Below are 25,938 nucleotides of genomic sequence, written 5' to 3' on the forward strand. Positions count from 1 at the left end.
AGGATTTTAGATACAAGTCCTTAGATACAAAATGGATCTCCCTTTTTTCCTCATTCCTACTTTTTTAAAAAAAAACAAGTATACAAATTTCATCCCGAATATGCAGAGCAATGAATAGCACCATAGTTTAATACTGGCAATAACCAAAGCTGCACAATTAGCTGTTCATTTGCAGACAGATTGTTTCTGTAATTGTTTGAAAATTTGGCACTTTGAAACTGAGATTGGCAGTAACCATTTTTATGTATTAAATGCTGCTTTAATGCTTACTTGCTTTTTTTTAAAAATGGTATGGGAAAAAATATAACACCCAGGCCTTATAGGTTGAATTTTATATCAGAAATGTTCCCAAGTATTTTACCTACGATATGAATCAACAGTCAAAATATCTCCTAAGGTTTCATAGAAAATGTTTATTGCTTCAGTCTATTAATAGAGTTCTCAGCAACTGCAAGTACTAATATCGTCAATACATAAATAAAACTGTTAATGGTACTATTTAATACAACCTATAATGCCCAACAATTAAACATAATGAGTTTAGTTTAATGTTCAGTTTCTGTTGACTTGATAAGTGACAACCACAGCATCTTAAAAGTGAGAGGAAGAGGGAGAAGAGAGACAAACAGCTGCCATGAAAAGTCTCCTCTTAAGATTTTAATATGCAAAAAATGGCTCTATCCAGGCATCGGGAATTCTCAAGTGTATTGCACGACCAATGCTCAGCTCAAATAGATCAATAAAGACTAACTTTTATTGACTCAATTAAAGTCTCTACCAATTAAAAGCTAATGGGAGCCAAGATATCAACAAAAAATGCATGCAAATTTCAAGCATTATTTAAACCTAATCATCCTAAAATTAATTTTTCAATCAAACTAGAACAATCCCAATTAAAAAAATCCAATAGTCAAAGGACATTGCAAAGCAAACCTTCCAAACACAGACAGCCTCTGGATAAACATAGACTCAGGAGTCTGAACATCGTAGGTGGTCTCCTGGTGTTCAAGGATGGTTTAAGTGTAGGTATTTTGGATTAAATAGCATACATTAAAACAAATTATCAAAGTTCAAGAGTAACTAATTTTATTGAACATAAAAGGCCATCTCAACTGTTCCACAGCAGCAGCAGGCAAAGATAAGACATCCTTTGTTGACATTTTGCATTCCAAAACCACTTCCTGGGTTGTGTATTTCTGAATCAATGCAGTATTTTCACATCAATGATCCTGACATCACAAACATAACATGCAAAGGCGTATTTATCTATTAAGTACTTAATTTGAAGAACGTAGATGGAGACTGGTTCAGTTAATTCTGTTGATACAATTAAATTCTTCAAAAAGGTACACTTGCATTCTTTACAAATGATTAGAACAGGTAAGAGTCATGATTTCTTCAAAGTGCTAGTTCAAATCAACATCACATTTGCAGTGATTACATGCACGTTAAAAAAAAACTAGAGAAAAATCTGATGAAATACACCTAAAGTCACATTCCGGTTTATAGGTTGTTTTAATGTATGGAACATTCCTTTGAGGCACATGCTAAAGGCATTGTTATTCGAAGTATAGTAAATCCAATAAAGCTGTTACACAAGACCAATTGGTAAATCTCGGAAGCTTCAGGAGCAGTTGCATCAACAGAATATTACTTCGGAAGATAATAAGCTGTGCTTTTAAAGGAATAATTCCACGAAAGCTCGTAGGAATTGTATTTGTGAGCCTAATCCCAACCAACAAATTTACAAGCACTATTCTTTGTAATTACTGTATTCTTTTCTTCATCAATCATTTGGGAAATAGAATAAAAAGAGGTGAATCCAATTAATTTAGAATATTGCAATTTATAATGATTGAATTTAGACTCACAACTATAATTTCTGTCAGCTTTCCTATTCCTTTGACAGTATAATCAAGCCATTTGAAAGGGTAATCACACTTGAAGTTTTCATCCACAATACAGTGCAAACAAGACATCAGTGTTTTCCTGAGTTGACTTAATATAAGCAACCTGTTTCACGAGTAAACTTTCAGTGCATAGGTCTTTTACAGACCAAAGCTACATCACATACGATTAGAAAACACTTCCATCTTTAAATACATATAAGAATGCTTAAACATACATCAATCTATATTACAAGACAAGTGTTTATCGATTGTCCCTCAAAACAGAGAATGCAATTGAAAGAATTGTTTAGAAAATATATTACTTCCTGGAATGCTCTTAGAAGTCCAGCACAATTAAAATCACAATTCAGCATTTTCTTCAACACTTATTGCACTGGACGGGTTTCAATCTCGATTTTCTCTTCTACACCTGATGTCGCTGCATCATGATGGCTGACATTTTGCCATAGGGTAATCTCTGGACCCCCTCCATAGATGGAGTGAAGAAAATTCCAAGTTTCTTCCGAGATTTGTCCAGAATCTGCTCCTAAAGTTTACAAATGTACATTAGGTAATATGATCTAATCATAAATGATGAACTTGAAAATTCATAGGTTTATATGTAAAATCTAAAGATACCATACCAAGAGAGGAGTCTAATTATCTTATCATTAATAGTGGTTGATCTCATACCAATTTAACCTTGATGAGCCAAATGCCCTCATCCTTTACTGTGGAGTCCTGCAGCTCAGTGGTTAGAGCACTCGCTTTGCAAGCGAGAGACCCGAGTTCAATTCCAGGCAGGGTGAAACCTTGGGCAAGTTTCCTTACTCCACACACCTAATAATAATCCCTCCAAAACCAAAAACAATAATAAATTGGTCATTTTCAATCTACGACTGTTTGTGGGACATTGCTGTGCACAATTGGCTGCCGCCTTCGCCCACAAATATACAGTCAATTCACTTTACAGTGTGTTCTGTGAAGCGCTCTGGGACTTCCTCCCGACGTGAAAAGCACTATATCAAATGCAAGGATTATTATTATTATTATTATTAATTGTATGATTACAAAATACAGTAGAATTATGTTATAAGGTGCCACTGCTCGATCACTTATAATAACTTGATTCAAGTATATAGAATAGCTTGCGAAAACATCCCACTATGGATTATAAGGAGATAAAACGTATCATTGGGTTCAAGAGAACTATAGTGCACACCAAATGTTGATGTATTGCTTTAATCTAAAGTGGTACTTTAGTATTAAGCGCTCCAAGATGTTATCTGCTTGGAGACACTATATAAATGCAAGTTGTTGTTGAGTCACTGATCTCTTGAAACACCCAAGCAAAAATAACTACCTTATTAAAATATTAAAGATTAAAATGTCAAATTGTTAAAGATTAAATTGTCACTACCCATTTGAATCCCCTCCATCTGACTGTGTCATATGTAAAAGATGTGAATGAAGAAACACAAATACCCACAAGATTGAAAGCACTGTGAAGATACACTCACCTTGCTTTAAACTCATGTGACCAGTCTTGCTGACAGCTATCTTGATATTATCAATTTGACCAGGAGGCTCTAAGACAGTGAATTAAAGCATTAAATATTGTGACCATGATTTTAACAAAGCACGATATTGTATTATTCAGCTACATTAATGGCTGCACACAGTTATATAAATGAAAATATATTTGTGATGTAGCAACATGTTTTTCTTATTGAAATTAAGGCTTATTATTCTAGTGAACATGAGGCACAGTCAAGTCCTTCACTTTTATCAACTTGAATTGTTGCTCATTTCTATGGTTCACAATTCCTACCAGTTAAAATAAAGCCCTGGGGAGAGAAAAATCCATTGTAGTTTAAAACGCACTAGAAAAATGTGATCATTCACATGCAAATATTTTGCTATGGTGTGACGTAATTGTTTTTAATCATTTATGTATTCTTTCACAGAACATTTGGTTCTACAAGATTACATTTTGAGTTTATAGGTACAGGAGAAACGAATCGTCAAATTGGAATCTGAAGCTTGACTTGAGGAGCTAGTGAGTGAACTGAGGATCTAAATTCCCGTACTCTGTAATCATTTGGCAGGAGTTACACATACGCCCTCCCTCCACATACTTCAATAAAAAGGCACAATTTGCATCTTCACATCTAAAATACATCCATCAAATTAACAAAATACAGGATACTTGAAACATTATGGTTATAACATACCACTTTCTTTGCCTTTGACAAATGTTTCCCATTCTCTGAACCACTGCATACTAATGCAGTAAATGACAGCAGGTGATTCTTCTTCCTGAAAGGCTTTATTTAACTGCATTACAAAAGTTTAGAAAATAGATTATAGTATGCATATAATGTGTTTGAGTCTCAATGCTGTGTATATAGTATATTCTGCAGGGAAAGAGATTTTTGTTCGCACCTATATATTACCACATTCTAAAGTTTCTAATCTTGATTTTTATCGTGAAGGGAGGTGCTGGCAAGAAGTCTGGTGCTTTTGCACAAATAGAAAAATGAAAGGGCAGGTGAGCCATGAACAGCTAAACAACAGATTCCCTGCATAGCATTTTATGTGGGGTAGATGCACAGTGAGGGAGTTGGAACAATTTAAATGGGGCAAATAAATAAGAAATGCCAACAACTTTCTTGATTCATAGTCATGTTCAGCATCTGGAGCCTTGGAATAAAATAGTTGGTATAGCAACCCTAAAAAAATGTTACCTATTTTAGGATTGGCATTCCCCATTCAAAACGATTCTAAAATTCTGAATTTTCAATCCGACTGAAGGTGGAAACAAGCCGGATTGCACCATTCTATTATGAAGTCAATCACCACAGTTCCCATTCACTCAAGCATCACTCTTCAGTTTCCTTGCACAATCCCACTTTAATTTCACACCTTATTCCCTTACCCTATTGCCAGAAAATGAACAGAACACAAAACAGATGCATTTGTATTAACATAAATTGCTGTTATCTTGACAGAGCTGCAACTGGTTGTGCTGCTGCTGCACCACTATTTTCAAATAGATTAACTACTTGGGACCTAACAATTAATATTAAGGTTTCAGTTTACATCTACTACAGGGGACAGACGTTGAAGCAAATTTATTTAATCAGCAAGTTATTTGAACCCAGGACAAGGGCAGCTGAGAGGAAAAATATATAGAAAGTGATGTTATATTTGCTGAGGGATTGTATATGCATGACTGCTGAAAGATCATACTTTGTATAAATTTTCATATAGTTAATAATAGTTAATAATTAAAGAACTGTCAAAACGTTCTGCATGCCTATGTCGCAGTGAGAGCAGACAGACTAAGTTTAAGGGTGTCTGACATTTATTAATACAAGTGAGTTTCTTGGTACTTCTAACACAAATCAATAAAAACAGCACACACGAATAAACATGAAGTAGATTTTCTGAAATTACTTGTTACTGCATGACGAGTTTAACGACTGCAACTAACTAAGTCAGTTGTATATCCACCATAAACCATAGTCATATGTAAAAGCAATAAAACACGTTTGACATACATTACATAAGAAATAGAAATGAATTCAATGAAGCCTCTGTTCCTCCCAATAAATGATACTTTAAATCTGGCAAACTCCAAAAGCTTCAATACATGGAGAAATGTAAATGAAATATTCTTTAAAAATGCAATTAAATGTGAACAGATTTTAAGGAATTTTAAATCTCTTACCCGGATAAATATTTCCAATTCAACTTTTCTTCTTTTTTCAAGTTTTGCAATCTCCATTTGACAGGTTTGGCAGGTGTACAGATGATTGACAGCTGGCCCTCCACCATATCTGAAAGAATCGCAGAACAGATGTTCTACCAGGTTTGATTGTAAAACCAAAGCTCGCAACTCGGTTCATTAAACGAGAAATAATACAAACTCCATCAGCCAATGATAGTTAGTTAAATCTTTTACTGTCCTGACAAACTGAACTACGGTTCAGAATCCGGATTCATTGACTGCAAAGAATAGAAGGCGATGGTTTATTCTTAGGCAGAATAGAGGGAAACTCAGCTGTCGTGCTGCCTCACTTAGAACACATATTTACTGTGGATAGAGCACTTAGAACATATGTCCACTGTCCACCTGACTTCTGGTGATGACTAGTAAACCTCCCACGCTACAAAATGGTCCTACTTCTGGTTTGGCAGGTCACATATGAGCAGGAAACATCAATGATGTCAGGGGGCTTCTTGTGAAAGCAGACAACACATGGGAGGTGACATCAGCAGCAAGCTGATAACCTGCAAGTCAAACTTTTTTTCACACCTCACTTAACCACTGAGCTATTGGACTCAGAGGACCACTTTATAACAAGGCCCCCTCCCTCAGTATATTTAAAAAGGTAAACAAAAATCAAACTTGTGCAGGATGAATATTTCAAATATCCACTAGCATACAAGAAATTTATAATCACCCTGCCTTCTAATCAAACATTGAACTGCTTTCTATAACATTCAAAATGGCCATCAAAACAGCTCAACACAATTCAATACGAAAAGACGATCAGAATTTGTGTTCATTTAAGAGTTTGCTCACTATAACCTTGCAAGAACACTCCACATGTACCTTGTCTAAGGGACCTCATGGGGCAGTGAGTGTTGATAAGCTTTACAATCACAGAGAAAATTAAAGACAGCCCAGTTCCTGTCCACTCTTGATGTTCATACAATGGACAGGATTCACAAACTTAACAATGGCCGACTTTTCCCTTCTCTGGCCAAGTAACACTGAGGTCAACCGCAGTGTCAGTTTTGTGCCCTGGCTAAAAATCACTTCTTTAGCAGAAACAATAGCACTTTACTCACCTGCTGTAGAGATAGTCCCACACATTCTGAGGCAACATCACTACCAGTTCATCTGTATAGCTCGCCTTCTGAGGAGGGACACCTGAAAACAGAGTCAGATCAAATTTTTTTTTCCTCATTTTTGCATCAAAAATATTTTTTTTTACAAAAACACAGCATAAAAATGCAATAAAATTAACAGCATTTATTTTTAATATTTCAAGTGTCACCTTACCTCCGTGAGCACAGAGGAATTCGTTGTTGTTAATTGGGCCTGGTTCAGCAAATGTCTTGAATTTATTCAACCATTGGCGGGATATATAAAACTGAAGCAGACTCGGTTCCATTAGGTTTAATAGATTAGATACCGTCTGCCTCTCCTTCTCCATCCCTTCACTACTTTTCCTGTAAAATAAAAATAATGCAACATTGGAAATTTACAGTCACTAATTTTCTGCTTTTGTTATTTTCTGCAGTTATTTTCTTCTCTTCCCTAAAATGTCAAGTCTAGGTTAATGGAATTATTTTCATCAGTAATTTATCAGATGAAAAATAAATCACTTAGTAAGCAAAATAGTTAAATTATTACACAGGCCGCACATTTCTTATTTTCTATGTATAAAGGATACAGCCACTTCTCTGACCCTTTGGGTCAAAATCTAGAAATCAATAACACTGTTAAACATTAAGGGTTTCATTATGCAAAGCAATGGAAAGAACAGAAAGTAAATAATGAATGAGAAATCTAGAGGGACTACATTCTGTTCAAAGTACTCCCCCAGCCCAGATACAGAAAAATGTATAAAAGCAACACTTTCTCTGTTGCAAGTAAGGAATCTTTTCAATATTACCCAGGACTATTTTCACTCAGTCCAGGCCACTTCAGCAAATTGTATTAACATATGAACTAGCTAGGGAGCTGATCTGAAACCACCCGACAGAAAGCACTGTCCCAAGCTAAGTGTTGCTACATTCTCACCTGCACAAGGCTGTTCTGGGAATCGAGGAATTACCGATTAGCTCCAAGATTGTGTTAAAGCTCCTAGACGGGGTCAAAGCTCCGACTGCCATTAAACTCAAAGGAACCACTTCAAGACATATAGGAAAAACTGCAGCAGAAAATTAGCTGCTGTGATTTTCAATGTTTCATACATTACCCAAGGGGTTTGTACAAGAGAACACAAGTCCCGTACTGTATTAAAGCAAAGATTCCTCTTACAGGTACAAATATATTGTTTTCTCTATGCATGTGAGGGGAAAGGTACTCAGAATAATTTCCGCTAGACATCTTTCCCTTCAATCAAATGTATGAAGAAACATCATTATTTTCAATGAAATTGTATTTTGCTATATAAAAAAAGGCACAAGTTCATCGTCCTGCAGTTTCAATTCACAGCCCAATTTGAATAAATGGAACTCAGCTTGCAAGCGTGACATGCTTGACAGCCTTATACAATCAGGGGCACTGCACAGCAGCTGAAATTCCTATTAAGCATGCCACAGCTTTTGTCTCTTCTCCTCTCCCACAAAATCTAGATGAGAGTTTCCTGAATATTTATATCTTACAATTTCATAATATTGTGTTAATGGCAATGGAATTGCGATGTTAGCATTGAATTTGAACGTGTTGATGAGTAAAATGCACTGAATATTAAAACTGAAAAAAAATTATCTTATATTCAGAAAAAACTATGGAGCATTCAGATAGATATATTAAAATGAGTCATATATCTGTCTTGTTCTTCAGCATATAGTGGGTGTGAAGGAGACAATTTTACTGCACTGTTGGAGACGTTTTACTGCACTGCACCATTCATACAGATAAACATCATTGATTTTATCCTTTTTAAAATTCAATGTTTATCAATGGAAGCCTAAAAAGATTCCTCTTGTAAAAATATTACTTATAAATGCTTCCAAAGTGGCTAGATGCAAAATAAATCAACCCTTACTATGAAGCTGAGTAACAAACCCTAGTAAATGAGCATTAACACTGTTGAATTGTTGCTAAGCAAAGCAACTCTTTACTGAGCTATCTTATGCAATCTTGCCATTACATTTTTTAAATTTGTTATATTTTATTTGAATTTCTCAGGCAGCTATAAACCTTTGAACTGTCAGTGCAGTTTTCCTCAGGAAAATGCAGTTAAAAAACCCCCGCAAATCTGCTTTAAATATGAGTGGAAAAATATTTAGATTTTCCAGCTGAGCTCATGATCTAAGCTTCTTAATATAGATAAAGCATTTGAACAGCTTGACTTACACTGAGGAGCACAGTGGGTAAAATTCCAAGAGGTAATAGATACTACCTGCATGGATTTAAACACCGCGCAAACCTTAACAAAGACAATGTTAGCGCGACAGTGTGATTTCACCTACACTAAGCAACTATCAGAAAAGGAGTTTGACATCACGGGCACATAATACTTACATTTTTCACATCTCTCATATTGGGAAGATCTAACAGTTAAAGCTTAGCATGTGTTAATTGAACAAGATGACAAGTCTGAAGAAATATTTCAGGTACATATAAATGGTCCCACCTGTAGAAAAGTACGTAGGCTTCTGCATTTTGCACAGTGGATTCTGACACTTCAGTAACACTCTGGTCATCAAATTCATACCATCTACTATTCAGATCATTTAGGCAAAATGCTGTATAATGGCCACCTAGTAAGTACACGGAAATGCAAGTTATAGGAACATAACATTTTCTAAAGGTAGTATTCCAGCTGTAGGAGGAATGAAAGGTCAGATTTCATTATCATGAATTGGTGTTTTCATTCAGACTAATGCTGCTGCCGGACAATGCCTGTAAACTTTGTAATACAAAGACTTTAGCTTTAGCAATAATCTGATTAATTAGTCGCCATTGCAAGCAGCCCATTGGTGGATAAGAATTTGTCTGACAATAACTTGTTCCATTTTTGTTGTGTAATCAGGGCATAAAGCACAAATGAAAATGTTTAGTTTCCAGCAACAAATTCAAATTTTGAATTCAAAGAATAATTACTACATCTTTTTTTCCCTGCATATCACTTCTTCTCATTCTCCCAAATGAAGGCAAAAAATCTGATTAGGAGCCAACACAATAGCAAAAATTGCTTGTCAAATTTATCAGCAACAAAGCAATTCCAAAATAATCTATGTGACCAGTGAAGGTCAAGAATTCAGAAAACTGCAGACATAAACTACATCTTACCATACAGTGAAATATCATGTTGAATCAGCAATGTGCTATGCTATACATACCTAATGTCTTGTTTTACAATTCAAGATGTTAGAGACAACAATCTATATGCAAGTACAATATACCTTCCTGACATTACTATGTTTAACAAAGCTGAATTCCCTTTGGTGTTTCAAAAAAAAGCATTTGAAATACTTACAACTGGCAGTACCATGATGGCAGATGACTGATAAAAGATCATAAGTTGTGATTTGGGGTGGGCTTTCCTTAGCGAGAAAAGGTTGAAGATCAAGTCCCTCCAAAGGAAATGATACGTGATTGTTGATCTTGGTAGAAAACATGAGTTCGTGTCTGAATCTCTTCAAGTGTATGCACAAAATCTAGAAGTCAATAAAATGATCACATTATTAGTGGTGATGTTTCTAATATTGCAAACTCGATATTTCAGAGGGAGACGTAGGAGCAATTAGGGGAAAGAAAAATGTTAAGCGCTGAGATGGATGTTGGAAGTACTCTGCCTTGAAACAATTACACATTATGCTTATATTGACATCATTTTGAGAATGGTTAAGTGCAGTTTTAAACAATGTCTTTAAATCAAAGAATATTTACCTCTGGTAGATTTTGTACTTTGCAGAATTTCACCCCGTTTCTCAATCTGGAAATAAAAGTATACGTTTCAAAATGAATCATAAGAGCAGATAAGGATACTCAACAAAAATATATGGAATTTAAATCATCCTTACATACTGTATTATTCTTCCCTTTCCCACAAAACATTTGGTTTGCTAAATTGGAAGCTTGTTGTGGGTGGTGACCAGGGGCTACAGTGACAGAATACTCCTAAATTTGATAGCAGGAAATTAGGAAGGAAAATAATCTGCAAATGGAAGGCTTCTTTGCAAAAGAGGGAGGGGAGTTGAATTCTGTAATTTAAAGTTACTATTTTCATTTTATAATAAATAATCCTTGCATTTGACATAGCGCTTTTCAAATCTTCTAGACATCTCAAAGCGCTTCACTGAATATACTCTAAAATGAATTGCCTGTACATTTGTGGGCGAAACGCAGTAGCCCATTGTGCACAGCAGTGTCCCACAAACAATCATGGATTGAGTGAAGTGACAAAATTATTATTGTTTTGTTTTGAGAGATTATTATCCCCAGAAAAGCAATCCACCAATTGACTAACAACCGGGTTCTGACTTACTGCTAGGTAAAGAGTATCATGTGAAGTAAGGAAACTTGCCCAACGTTTCGCCCTGCCGGGAATAGAACCCAGGTCTCTTACTTGCGAGGCGAGTGCTCTTAACCACTGAGCTACAGGACTTCACAGTGGTTAATCTTATTCAGAATCCACTGAAATATGTGAATTCTAATATTTTAAAATTAGAAAGAACCATAATGTTATACAAACTTTTTTTTAAGAACAGAGCTGAGTGTAGCAGTGTCAAATAAGATTTGCAAAGTTCAGTGATTGTTTATCTGTCTAATCCAAATGGGTCAACTTTTACCAATGAAGTCATACAGCCATTGGCGACACCCAGTGGAAAAATAGCTTTGCAACAAGCGGCAGCTTTTGCAATTCTTAACGCGATTAGAATTTCACTCAGAATTTACGAACGGCAAAACATAATGGTATCAATAGTAATTGCTCCACACCCATTTTAAATAAATTTAACAGACAATCCACCTAAACATGCAGATAAGACTTTGTTTAACATCTCACCCGAAAGGCGGCACCTCCACCCTATTGGAACCTAGAATATGTAAATTCAAAGTTCTTGCATTGGAAGTTTGAAGCCACAACCTTCTCATTCAAAGGCGAAAGTGTTACAAACTGATCCAGGCTTACTCTTAAACATGCCATGCAACTCAGTCAATCCCCAAGAAACAATCAGTTTTGCCCCAGTAACAAGGTCACTTTGAAGAGCTGGCCTGATACCAATACTGCGTGAATGCAATTCTTTTGTACCAGTGCTCCATGCGTCTATTTAAGATGGCGATATAACAACAACTTGGATTTATATAGCGCCCTCCACGCCGGACGGCGTCTCAGAGCGCTTTAAATCTCGTATCTAAATATCCAGATCAGAATTTAAAGAATACTTACTTTTTGCATTTTTCACAGCTGTACATGTTGTCTCCTATAAGATTAAACCATTTTAAAACTGATACCAATTCAAAAAAGCATCCAACAAAGCAAATACTTTATTTAGAATGACAAATATAGAAAAACATTTTGCTTGTAGAATCATCCACATTCCAATTTTGAAAACAGTGATACTCAGTAATACTGTATCAAAGACCGACAGTACATATCAATATTTTCATTAAGAAACACAAGTCACAATTGACTACAGCATCTATAGTATTCTTTTAAAACATACTTTGTTGCCAGATTACAACTATTTCATGTCATTGGAAATGTTTACTAATTGATAATTAGAATAATCAAAAGCAGCACGATTAAAATAATTATTTCAACTTTTAATGCAATATCAAGGTCAGTATAATGTACTTTATAAGCATTTAATATATTTTAAGTACAAAGTCTATTCTCACCTTTGAGTTCATCTCTTGCAAAAAAGGCAGCCAGGCAATCTTGCAAAGATACCACAGGGCCCCAGAACCAACTAGGAAGAGGAAACAATCCAGAAATATCAACCCTGCTGCCCTTATAAAAATAAAGCAGACTTTAATGTATTTCTCATTAGTGTAAATTTCAAGCAAATTCAGTACACACCTCTTTATATATTCCATAACGTAAGCTATCCAACCCTGTGGTGTATATGCCTCTCCACATGAGCCTGCTTTGACTAAGGACGTCTGGTGACTTGCGGAATGCAGCTTGGCCAAGTCTTCCTTACCTGGGATAGGCAAAGAAAGATCTTGGAAAGTCTCCAAAGTTGTGGACACCTAAAGACCAAACAGGCAGAAAATCGCTTTCATTTTCTGGAACAGAACTAACCATTTGATATGTAACGCACACCATTCCTTATGTAGAAAGCTTTGTTTATAAACATCCATTTGAATTGTAAAGGCTGCCAACACCGAGAAGACAGGGAGGAGGAAGGAGGGGAAAAAAATGGTACTTTGTTCCATACCAATGAGGTATTTAAATTCCGATTAATTATCCTTATGCTGCAGCTATACATCTACCTCCTGTGAAAATAACCACAATTTATACCCACCCGATCGCAGGTCAAACACTGCACAGAGCTCACAATAGTGCCGTCAAAGATATCCGAGATGACACTCCTATATTTTGTTTGCTTTCTCTTTTTAAAAGATGGGAGGGATGTAACTGGAAAAAAAAACACAAATACACCATGAAAACCCTACTGAATCATTCCTAACCACTTTACATATTTGGGCAAGTAAGCTGTAGAACCCATGTGAATTCTAAATCTTTTTTTAAAAAATCAGCTCCAATCTAAAGAAAAGCATACCTTTTTTATGTGAGGAAACAAGTCCTCCCCAGACTGAATTTGATCTTGGGGGGCTGCTGGATAGCTTTAAATTCACAGTTTCATTGAATGCAGGACTACTTGGTCTTGAAGGACTATGCATAGCCACATCAGAGTTTACCTCTAAAGAAAGAGCAACAACTGGTGACACATTGCATTGGAAAATCTTGTCCAGTACATACATGGCTGCATTAAAATCTCCCGCCAATAAAAGAAGTGAATGTATGAAATATGTATGTTAAATATAAAGGTACTGAAACAAAATTGCACTGTACCTTCATTGTAGTTAAAGCTGCATAAGCAAGTTCACTTTTTTTGCTGAAATAAGTTTTCACCCAAATAATTCCAACAATAGTATACAATTTAAATCCATTTTGAGATTGAATATTCAGATAATAATAATCCTTACATTTGACGTAGTGCCTTATCACGTCGTTGAGACGTCTCAAAGCGCTTCACAAGTTAATATGAAATGAACAAGAAAGTCCAGGATTACCTGACAATCTATTTTGAATCTGAACTTTCATTGTCACTTGATTGTCCTGAATTTGACCAGAATCTGTCGTGTCCATGTCTTTATCCAAATCCTCCCCCGAGTTAGACCTATAAAGTTTCTGAAGATAGTTTTTATCTCTGTGCCAGTCCTTCACCAGCACATGACTTTTTAATTCCTCCTGCACAAGTAACTCAGCTTCCACATGGTCCTCTGAAAATAGCTTGGAGTTGGTCTCAGAATCAGCCTTATCGCTACTACCACATGATTCACAAGACTGAAATTCATTGTCTGATGAGTTCTTTTCTTCTTCCATGTTTATGCATTGTGAATCTTCAACTTGTTCTATTACTTGTTCTTTTAATTCCTCGTGGAGTTGATCCATCAAACAGCGTAAAAACTCTTGGGCATCCTTGGGAGTAAACAAGAGAATTGGGCTATAAATTTTATGCAAACCTGAAGAATAGCAGCTACATCAAACAGAAATTGAAGCATACCTATGTTAAACGTTCCAATGTCAGCAAAATGAATATTGTAATTGTAAATATAAAATTACTTCAACATGTTTATTCCATTTCTGTTAAAAGTTTGTATATGTCTCATTAGTATACATTTTAAAGTTACAGAATGATTAAAATCAATTACATACCAAAAGAAAAAAGAATGTAAATATTACCAAAAATAACAATGTTTGGAAGTATCTAATAGCCCTCTTTTTAAAAAAAAACAAATGCATCTTTAAATGTACTTTTAAGTGTTCTGAGATGCTACCCTGCATGGAGGGCGCTATATAACTGCAAGTTTTTATTGTGCTTTCACTAATGTCATGATTTATAATAATCTTTGCAATTGACTGTGTATTCTCCTCGACATTTGGTAAGAATAATTGAAATTGTCCTCCAAAAATTGCAAAGATGTGTCCTCACCTGTTGAGAATATCCTCGAAACATTGGATTCACTGTCTTAATTCCTTGGAACAGACTTGTAGGTACAACATAACTAGGCCTGTAGGAACAATGCCATCAATAATGAGGTAAAATCAATATAAAAGTTAGTTTATATGCAAAAATGTGTTGAAGCCAGTGGGTAGGAAGTCACTAACATGTTATTTCCATCTAGGAATTCACAACCAATTTAATTATGAATGTATATCTTCCCCCGTACTGTTACAAATACTGATATCTTGATAAATTTCCAGATAAAGCAATACAAAAGCTGCCAAGAATTTGCACCTTGAAATAAACAATTTGGCTCATTTGCATGTAAGTCTCATGAGAGAGATCTCAAACTAAAAAATTTCAATCAGCATAGCTTACCGATTCTTGTGCCATATCTCTGCAATCAATTTCTGGTAGCTTTTGGACAAAGCCGGCTTCTTGTCTGTCTGTACTAATCCCCCACAGTCAAGGAAAAACATGGTCAAAGGAGGGCTGGGGGGAGGGAAGAAGAAGTACATTATTATCTTTAACTTCTCAATTTATATACATTTGGAAAGAAGAAATTTGCAGAAATTCTACAGTGAAACTTAAGGTAGCTTTTAGAATTATAGTTTAGCGATAAAATGAGGGCATGACATACATAGGCACAACAACTTGAATCACAATATTTATTTCTGTACAAAACACTGAAATAATTAATCCACAGGAAAATAGCAACATCGCACAAAATTAAGTTGTACAGTTCAGTAAGTACCATACACAAATCAGGAATGAACTAGGAATGAAATGTTAGTGAGGACTATTAAAAAAAAATCTGTCAATGATTAATCTTACCAGTTGGAAAGAGCTTGAAGAGCAGCATTCAAGTAACAAGTGTTTCCAATGTTTTTCAATCCAGTGAGACCTAAAAGAGAAGATGTAGTCACAAATAAATGTCATCACATTTCTCCATGGATGCGAAAAATGTACTGTCACAGAAAATACACAATTTAAATTCTATCCTTCAATCAGACTTCCAAACGGTTTAGCTTTCTAATTTCCAAAATACCTTTACCCCATGCACAAAGGTTTAGGAAACCGAATAAGGGTCAGATAGTCAATACCATACCTCTCGTCTTCATGTCGTCATACTCAGCTTCCACTTCTAGATCATCACTCACTATGGTAACCGGAGACGCAAATGGCTGATCACAAGAAGAATCCTAGGGTTAAAAAAAAACACAATATAAAATCCCTACAAAACTCTTAAATGAGTGAAGTTAAAATGTAGAACATGGTGTGGTACGATTCAATGGCTTAAAAATCTGACCGACATCTTAATGTATGAATACGTTTCTACGTTGTCCATCCAGATTCAAACCCAAGTATTAATTTGTGCCATCTCAAAAATGAATATTATTCAATAAAAGGATGCACTGACATCTTCCAGCAACGAGCTGAAGTAATTACTAAGATAGATGAGTAATAGACCGTCTGTTAAAGTGAATTCCAAGCAAGTGTGCAGTTCAGTCGCCCATACAAACCCAATCTAAAACAAAATCTAGACAGATCCTCTGACTTAGTCAACTATTATTTAGCAGATACTTTGCTTGTAGGGTACTTTCCCCATATTTTGAAGGATGATCAATATGTTCATTGGTGAACAATGATCAGCATCTTATCAGCGAACCAAATCATCGGGTGTGGCATCATCGGAAGTGAAAACGCAACACATTACAACAGTTTTCAAATGTACTGGAAAAATTACAAATTCTGCTTTGCAAACCTGCATTTTAAGATGATATCAAGCACACGTTATATTTAGAATTGCAATACTGGGTATGTTACTGCCACTGATTTTTTGTTTAAATTGCTGACACTTCCAAATCAGTCACCAAGATCAAAACAAAAGCCTAATCCATACTCTGCCTGCAGACCTGCCGCTGCAGTCAGCTGAATAGCTTGATTTGGGTGACATCCAAACGTGAAAATTAAAATGCTACACAGTGTAAAGATATTGACACGCAGCCGCTTGCTTTCCATCAACTCAACTGTATCCATATGAAAGGCTACTTACAGCAAATGAAAAACTTGATTGTTTCGAATGGTGCAGTTTTTATTAAAAATTATTAAAATATCCATGACGAGTTTAATTTCAACACATTTCCACCCACAAGGTGAATTTTATTCCCTCTTTCCCTAAATATCAGATAATCTAGGCGAACAAGTTATAAAATGACGATTTACTCTGAACACCACTTGAGACTGGCAAATATTGTAAAAGTAACAGTTATTTCTACCTGATGTTCATGCACTTGCTGCTGCATTCTTCCATGCTGTACTTGAGACGGGGGACCAAGTTTTCTCTCCAAAAATACTTCTTTCCCACATGCGTAACACCAAACTCTTAAAGTGGTCAGGTTTACAGTAAGATTGTGCCTAGTTTCCTAAGAAAGGCAAAACAGAATATACGTAAACAGTTTGGGGGATGTTTAACGTTTAATATGAAATAACAGAATAATGGTTATGTGAAAGTATTCAAAAAAAACTCAGTTTATTCTCAATATAAACTAATCTGCTAAAGCTGATAAATAATAAAAAAAAGGCACAAGAACCAGGAAGAATTTTCAAAAATTAATATTCGTAAGGACTGAATCTCACCATTCCCAGTTAATAAGCAAGTTTATTTCCATCCATTTTTCTTCTCGCAGAGTTACTAATGACCATTGAAGTTGATTTTCACCAATTTGTATTCCATCAATAAATACCTGGCTATTTTGGTGGGTCAATCAATAAAACTATTTTTTCCTGAATGAGATTTGAAAAAAATTTAATTACCTTTCTTCCCCCCACTGGTTTTCAGGAATGCACATGTTCCAGATTGGGTAAATCTTTAATAATTTGCATATTGTATCCATTAGAGACAAAAATTTAGAGACTCGGAGAAATAAAGAGTGGAATAGTCAACGTGTGTGAGAGAGAGAGAGGACAGGCAGAGAAAAACGGGGCAAACAGAGAAGGGCTGGTACAGTTTGGTACAACAGTTAGAGGATAACTCCCAAAGTAACAAATTTTCAATTAGTGGTGTTGCCAATATGTATTTTGCATGATGTTCAAATAACTGCATTGTTTGTTTATCCACAACAGTGCTGGTGCTAAATAGTGTGGATAATCATGTTATCAATAATAGTATTCATTAATGTTGGATCTAGATTATTCAAAATTTTCAATGTTCCAAAATAAATCTTGATTTACCGAGGGGGGGGGGGGAGGAGGAATGCATCTATCCATCCACCATTTCTTTCTTTTAACACAAAAAATAGACCACAAAGAATATCCAGGATTTTACTTTATTGATAAAATGTAACTTTAATGCTCCTTATCTGTTGCCCATGGCAGCAGTAACACTACTTCCCACTAGGTGGTAGGAAGGCATGCTTCTGCAAACACATATTTAAATACTGCTGAACCAGATTTCAAATTTGACTTCTCCAACATGGACATTCAGGTTTTCTACTTCTCCACTACTTTTGACAATTACAAACAGTCAGCAAAGAAAATAGAAGTAATTATTTCTGTCAAATAAAATAGAAATGTTCCTGTGATAATGGAGCATGACAGTCCAAAATTACCAAAAATCGATCTGCCTAAACATTTCCAGTAACAGAACTTTTTTTTGAAAAAAAATTGTTGCAATAATGGTAGAATTCAATCATGAAATAATGAATGGGTAAAGGAGAAGGAAGCTAATAAAGGAGGTTGTCCTTCAGCATGTTCCCCTTTGAAAGTGCAATCATCATGACTCATCCTGGCTAAGTTCTACACCGGAACTGGTTGTGTAGCAGTGGCGAAGTGTTGCATTGTCAGAGTATTAATCTTCTGCATAAAATGCTAAACTTTGCTCCCTTGTGCCAATAGAGGTAGAAGTTAAAGATCCTTTCTAATTAGTCATCTTAATTCTTTACGACTGCAGGCAATAAGAGCAACTTGAGAATATGGATAGTACTATTTAATATTATTTATTGTTCAATTATTCGCTTGTAAATTCTCTTAGGGACTCAGCTTCAGCACCTATTTATATTAAATTATTCCACAAAAAAATTCTCTCTCCTGTTGATCTACACTCTTACTGATGTCATTTTTTTTAAACAGGCCTCTGAGCTCCTCCAATGCTTAGGGGCAAAGGTATCCCAGTGACAATCTTCCTGCACAAGTGTTGAATGACTTGCTGCTATTTTCTTGTCAACAGTGGAGGGCATGAGCCAATCTATAGAGAGCACATTCCAGCAGGGACACCTGCATAACAATCACAAATGGGAATCCTGCCTGATTTTTCTATTCTCTTGTCAAGTGAAGCACCCCACAACCATCGAGATTCAAACCTGCAATATTCTGGTCTGTACAGCTGACTGATACTTTGCATGGTAACCTTCACATCCTGGATTGGCCTCAGGAACACCAATCATTTATTTTTATAATGGGTAACAAATCTATAAACAGTAAATCAGGTGATTTTTACAAGCTGAAATAAACCTGCAGAACTTGCAACTGATCTACTCTTTGTTTTAAGAAACCAAACTAGTCACATACCTGGGAATGAATCGTGCTGTGATCTGAATGAGATTCTCCACATCCAACATAGGAACAGCCATTCTGTTAGCAAAGGGAAAAAAAAAGTCCAGAAACGAGAATGTGGTAAGCTTTCAACTCGGTTTGAAATGTCGCAGCACCTCCATCCTTTCTCAGGTATTTCAACGAAAAATTGCCAGATCTTGTGCCTCATCTTACCTCCAAACACGCCCATAGGTTTGGTCCTCTAACTTTACAGTCTTGACACGTACCCTATCCAAAATATATGAGAGTATATAATTAGCACCGCAAGAAATACAAAGTACCCATAAACAAGATACATTTGTTGCTGCCAATAAGAAAGAACCAATTCATGATAGTGTAAAATTGCCACTTCATGATAGCGTAAAATTGCCACTCTCCAGTATCTTTTCCAAGTGACAATTTCTATTAAGTAAACCTAAATGTTAGCACGCTATTGGTGGTTAGAGCTTTGAGAGCACAACCAAGCAGTAGAAAAAAATGTTGTGACTGCACCAACCCATTTGAGTACTGGACTTGTAAAATGCCAATTTCAGATACAGTTGTTCACTTCTTCGTGATCTGAATTGCACCGGGAAAAAAACAGGGAATTGCAAGAAAAAAATGCTTAGTGCATCACCTGAGACCTGCCATGCATTCCTAGCAGGTCATGTAGGTTATTTTGATGCTTGCTGGTAATGAATCAATAACTCTGAACCTCGTTCCATCATTTTGCAGGCCAAGATTAGATTAGAATCTGCATTAATCATCCTTTAGCAAAAGTGAAGGGAAGAGTCACTTTGAAATAACAATTGCTCAATGTTCAATAAATTCCTGACTTAGATTTTATATTAACATTTTTAAACCGCTAAACATTTATGAAGCTATAATGATCCACAGCTTTTTCTGGCAGATATTCTCTCTTGTGTTAAACGTCCGTTTAAGTTTCCTAAAACTAAGCTATGTCAGAAAAAAATGTAGAGAAGTTTGTACTTACATGAGACTTCAGAATTAATTCATCTTTTGTTACTTCACCAACCGATTCCAAATGTATGCAATCACTACTGAGATGTGACATCTTAACAGCAACGCAGTCTTGATTTTATAAGTATGCAAAGAATCAATGCCACCTGCACAATAAAAATAATGCAATTAAATAAACTGCAAACGTAAAGCTTAAAAAAAACTTACAAGCTTTTCAGCAAATATATCCAAATGGAATCAGCGAGTATGAAACACTACGATTTCGGGGAAAAAATTCAAGTTCAGCACTATGTGAACTATAATAAAATGATTTGCAGTGTCCAGCCTCTCCCTTTAATGTCCTGAATAGTGCACCAATTTCATATTGGTATGATCTTACTCCATTCAGCAATGGGCTTTAACAATATGCAGAGTGACCAAAAAGTCGTGAAGCTACCCTATTATCTAAATATACATATATATCTCAGCATCTATTTAAGACTTATTAGACAAGGTAATGGTATTGTGACATTTTGGTCACCCTGTATTTCCTCAAGCTTCTATCAAATTAAAATGATTTGAAGATCAAGAATCTATAAGTAGCATGAAACAATTTAAAAATACTGTGGATTGCTCGTTTATTGATTTACTGTGATTGCTGAAATCCTTTTGAATATATGAGAACAACAAACAACTTAAAGAGCAGGCAGAACAGTGAACAGGCCAAATGGTGCACTGATCTAAGCAAAGAAAAGACCAGCTTAAAATCTATCTTGAGGTATTGATGATCACCATCTAGAAAGATGGGACACCTGAAAATCATGTGAAAGGCTTCAAAATAAGATAGCATATTTTATGCCATGTTTGAACCTGGAATAAAACAGTCCATTGCTCTGAGGCTTCATACTGTCAAAAGCCATATAGACTCATAAACTTGAAGATAGTCTGCCTAGCTCATGCTGGATTTCTTTTTCCAGAACACGAAATGTGCAGCATCATCACCACAATGACAAAAACTTAAACCTCACCATTTATAGAAAGAACACCGAGGCTGTTGGAGCTGCATTTCAACAACATTTGGAATATGTAATTACAGTTGTCACCATCTGCACTATGATTATGGCATTCAGTATAGCCCCTTTCAACAGCTCTAAAAGCTTATAACAGCAGCGTGTGCATCATTTAAGGGCTGCCAGGGCAATTTCCAATATGTCTCGAGACCTCAGATTTTGCTTCAGTGCTTTTCCTTATTCACTCGCGGAACACAATTCTGATCCGTCTCAATTCGCCCACAAATATACAGTTAATTCACTTTACAGTGTGTTCTGTGAAGCGCTTTGGGACGTCCTCCTGACGTGAAAAGCGCTATATCAAATGCAAGGATTATTATTATTATAATTTGCTCCCTTTCAGATGCTATTATTGTAATTTTAAGTCCTCAAATCATAATTCATAGCATGTAGAAAAACATTCATAGTAGGTATTAAAAAAAATCATATTCTATACACCAAAAGGACTAAAAGCAGAACATACCCTACTGCAGTCACCATGGGAACAATATTTGGAAAATATTTCAATAACTCTTTAACCTGCACCACTCTACACTGTAACCAGGGGTTGATTCATGCCCCAAATTTCTTACCTTTTGTCTTTATATCCTACCAGTATCCGAACTAGGAACTTTCTTTCCAGGGAAATCACTAGCAAAAGAGAAAGCTGCCAAAATTCATAAACAGAGTATTCCTCCTCCCACCTATTTTCACCCGAAGATAATAAATCCTGATGGGGTTTGAGTGCCAGCAGCCCTCCCAATACTTTTCTAAAGTGGCTATTTTAGCCATCAATGTAAACTACCACTGTGGTGGATGCATTGCTATGTTGCCCCTGAAGATCAACAGTTAGATAAGAGACAACTGGCAAATGCCAAGTGGTTTGAAATCAATAAGTGAGTTCAAGATGCTTCAACATTAGGAAACATTTCTTTCTATCCACCGATTCTAGAAGAAATTAGTCTGATCTGATCATAATATCCATGAGCTAGAAATGCTCCACATTCATAGACACGTACAGGCTCAGTAATGTAACAGCAAGGTCCACAAACCATGAGGTGAATGACTAATTTATCTGAAGCGTTACTGACAAGGACTTTAGAAAAAACACTCTGAACAGGCAAAGAACAGCACTTCTGATTAGCTGCATTTCCAATTTTAGAAAATGGTCCATGTCCAAATACACTGATTCAGTTGGAAAATTAGTTGGCCAAGTACAGACTGTAAAAATTGATTGAGAACATCTTTTTTTAAAAGCAACAAACAAATTATAGTTTTCTAAAGTTAGGTCCATATATCTTTTGTTACATACAAGCTGTCATGCTGGCCAGCTGACTAGTCCAAAATACTAAAACTGTTAGTTAGCTTTATTGCCTTCAAATATACAATGGTTTGTAGCAATACATAACTTTTTCATGCACCTAGAAAGATTTGACATAAGGTTTGATTATGAGAAAGTACAGATTTTTCAAATAATTTTTTTTCCCCTGGACCACTTTCAATCCAAATAAAGATCTAGATTGAAAGAATTATCCTTGATATTCCAAAATCACTTTAGTATTCCCAGAAGAATGTAATGGGCACAGTTCCTGAAATCTAGAACTCAAAACCAAAGCTCTAAAGCAAATTTTATGCAAATTAATAATTTCCTTTTATAATTGTTGTGTCTGACATTGTAAAGAATGTCTTAATGCACTTCACAGGATTTTTTTTATTCTGACATTGCATCTTTAGGAGAACACTGCAGCCAGCTTACACACATCAATGTGAAGTGAATGACCAATTTCATCTGGAAGATTGTTGGCCAAGGCACCAGGAGAAGATCCTCTTTTCAAATAATGCCATGGAGTCTTTTACACCTTGATTTTGGATGCTATTTGTACCATAGATTGCACATAAGATCCTATCTAAGGTCCAGTGGAAATGAAGCGCTTCCCATTGAAAAAGGCATGGGAAGGAAATTAACTTTAGACCCTTGTTTCAGCGCTTTGGGACGTCCTCCCGATGTGAAAGACGCTATACAAATGTAGTTTGTATTGTATTATTGACATATACTTCTATCCAAACATTCCATAAAAATCCGCAAGCAATCACTTTACCACATTTACATCGGGATTCAAATTCAGTTCATACCCTACTTGTTTCCATCATTATCTTCATTTCCAAAGCCTAATTGCATCACTCTGAATCCAATATACCCACAAAGCTTCTCCTAGCAGTTTAGAAAAAAGTTGGAAAAAGCTGTGAGGTTGCGAGATTCGGAAATCTAAGATCAGAAAATGGGGCTCAAGCAATTCTAGTTACAACAGCTGCACTTTGCCTCACTCCATACAGTGGATTTGAGTCCTCCAGTTACCAATGGAGAAGGCAGTTACACTATTGCTTGTTACACCTATTGTGGAAAATAAAGGGTCACACCAATAGGCTTTGCAATGATTAATACTATAGCATATGAGTACTGTGAAGAAATACTAGAAATAGTCTGTCCATCTAACCAACTACAAATGACTTTAACGTGCAGCACTGGCATTACAATTGATATCACACCATACAATCATCAGCAAACAAAGACACAGAAGGATACAAACAGAATTTGAGTCATTAATCGCTAATGGCACAAACACTGCACCATTATATGTTATAAAGCATAGCACCATTTTAAACTCAGGGTTCAGATAAGGACTCATCTCATCTTTTTTTATATTGGTTTAAAATGTTACCCGTAACCTCAACTCGACTGCTGCTTTGCAATCATTCCGTGAGAGCCATCTTATTTATTTATCCAGACAGACAAAATCCGAGGGGGAAAAAAATAAGTCACGGTAGGGAGGGTTTAAGTCAATTTCGAACAAAACAGATCTCAGCTGAGGCAGCAATACGAGGCGCTGAAATTGAACTGAGAGAAGAGGATAGTAATCGATCAGCTTTGGGGCCCTGATGGAAAGTGACACAAGATATTGGATAGAAAGCAAAATCAGCTTTGATGCCCTCTCCCAAAGGGGAGGTGGGGGGGAGAGGGCATCAGCTGTTGGGAGATGGGAGAGAGAGGAGAGTATCCTCAGTGGGGGGGGCAAGGGGGTGTGCGGGAGAGGGGTGTCTGGGGGAGAGGGGTGCGGGGGAGAGGGGGGGGGTGTCCGGGGGGGGGGGGGGGGTGTCCAGGGGAGAGGGGTGCAGAGAAGTGGGGGTGAATGTGGGGGGAGGGGGTGATGTGGGGGTGATGTGGGGGGGGGGTGATGTGGGGGTGATGTGGGGGGAGGGGGGGGAATGTGGGGGTGATGTGGGGGGAGGGAGGGATGTGGGGGTGATGTGGGGGGATGGGGGGATGTGGGGGGAATGTGAGGGTGATGTGGGGGGAGGGAGGGATGTGGGGGTGATGTGGGGGGAATGTGGGGGTGATGTGGGGGTGGGGTGATGTGGGGGTGATGTGGGGGGAGGGGGTGATGTGGGGGGAGGGGGGGATGTGGGGGGAGGGGGGGATGTGGGGGTGATGTGGGGGGAGGGGGTGATGTGGGGGGAGGGGGGGATGTGGGGAGGGGGGAGTTGAGCAAACCTGCAGCACTGACTCTCACACTCTGGGGGCCGGAGCCGCAGCGGCCGCCGCCCTCTCTCTGCACCGAGGCTTTGAGCCGCTCAGCCGCGGCTCTGAGGAGAGGCCGAGCCTCAGAGGCCCCACATACACCCCACCCTCCGGGGGGGGGGGGAGTGAAGCCCGAGCCCTGCGGCAGCCGAGAGATCCGCGGCTACAACACTCAGCTCAGGCCCCGCGGCCTGGACACGGCGGCTCCTGGTTTTCCTCAGATGCGGCTAAAGGCCTCGCTCTCACCTGCCGGGGCCTCGGCCTCTCGCTGGGTGTCGGGCGGCGACAAGCGCAGGGTCTCCGGATCCTCCTCCCGCACAGTGCCGGCTCTGGGCGGACACGGCGGCTCCTTCCGGAGGCGGCGGCGCACTTCCTGCAGCTCCTGTCACTGCCCCTCCCCCTCAGCTCCTGGCACCGCCCCTCCCCCTCAGCTCCTGTCACTGCCCCTCCCCCTCAACTCCTGTCACCGCCCCTCACCCCTCAGCTCCCGGCACCGCCCCTCCCCCTCAGCTCCCGGCACCGCCCCTCCCCCTCAGCTCCCGGCACCGCCCCTCCCCCTCAGCTCCCGGCACCGCCCCCTCTCACCCCTCAGCTCCTGGCACCGCCCCTCCCCCTCAGCTCCCGGCACCGCCCCCTCTCACCCCTCAGCTCCTGGCACCGCCCCTCCCCCTCAGCTCCCGGCACCGCCCCCTCTCACCCCTCAGCCACTGGCACCGCCCCTCCCCCTCAGCTCCCGGCACCGCCCCTCCCCCTCAGCTCCTGTCACTGCCCCTCACCCCTCAGCTCCTGGCACTGCCCCTCCCCCTCAGCTCCTGGCACTGCCCTCCCCCTCAGCTCCCGGCACCGCCCCTCCCCCTCAGCTCCTGGCACCGCCCCTCCCCCTCAGCTCCTGGCACCACCCCTCCCCTCAGCTCCCGGCACCGCCCCTCCCCCTCAGCTCCCGGCACCGCCCCCTCTCACC

At 38.0% G+C, this 25,938-nt stretch overlaps 1 protein-coding gene across 1 annotated transcript; it reads right to left on the bottom strand.

Annotated features, from left to right (window-relative positions):
* Nucleotides 1-1,063: 1,063 nt before the first annotated feature.
* Nucleotides 1,064-25,377, bottom strand: usp33 (ubiquitin specific peptidase 33). Its single transcript, XM_042335293.1, has 24 exons — nucleotides 25,224-25,377; nucleotides 20,386-20,518; nucleotides 19,587-19,640; nucleotides 19,389-19,451; nucleotides 17,099-17,245; nucleotides 15,928-16,021; nucleotides 15,654-15,723; nucleotides 15,198-15,311; nucleotides 14,808-14,886; nucleotides 13,885-14,293; nucleotides 13,371-13,511; nucleotides 13,113-13,225; nucleotides 12,665-12,837; nucleotides 12,484-12,554; nucleotides 12,032-12,065; nucleotides 10,531-10,576; nucleotides 10,118-10,298; nucleotides 9,272-9,398; nucleotides 6,964-7,133; nucleotides 6,750-6,831; nucleotides 5,623-5,731; nucleotides 4,124-4,226; nucleotides 3,410-3,478; nucleotides 1,064-2,436 (listed from the first exon to the last, which is right to left on the bottom strand). The coding sequence occupies exons 2-24, from the start codon at nucleotides 20,464-20,466 to the stop codon at nucleotides 2,276-2,278; spliced, it is 2,691 nt and encodes an 896-aa protein (XP_042191227.1). The 5' UTR covers nucleotides 20,467-20,518; nucleotides 25,224-25,377; the 3' UTR covers nucleotides 1,064-2,275.
* Nucleotides 25,378-25,938: the final 561 nt, after the last annotated feature.

The sequence above is a fragment of the Callorhinchus milii genome, unplaced genomic scaffold (assembly GCF_018977255.1).
Source record: "Callorhinchus milii isolate IMCB2004 unplaced genomic scaffold, IMCB_Cmil_1.0 Scaffold5, whole genome shotgun sequence".
Taxonomy (NCBI): Eukaryota; Metazoa; Chordata; class Chondrichthyes; order Chimaeriformes; family Callorhinchidae; genus Callorhinchus; species Callorhinchus milii.

Bases quoted from the DNA above. Each gene is read 5' to 3' on its own strand.
- usp33 (XM_042335293.1), bottom strand. From the start codon at position 20,466: ATGTCACATCTCAGTAGTGATTGCATACATTTGGAATCGGTTGGTGAA. The intron at 13,226-13,370 runs GTATGCTTTTCT...TTTTTTTTCCAG, and splicing joins TGTTTCCTCACATAAAAAAG to TTACATCCCTCCCATCTTTT. The intron at 10,299-10,530 runs GTAAATATTCTT...ATTGACTTCTAG, and splicing joins AAGTACAAAATCTACCAGAG to ATTTTGTGCATACACTTGAA.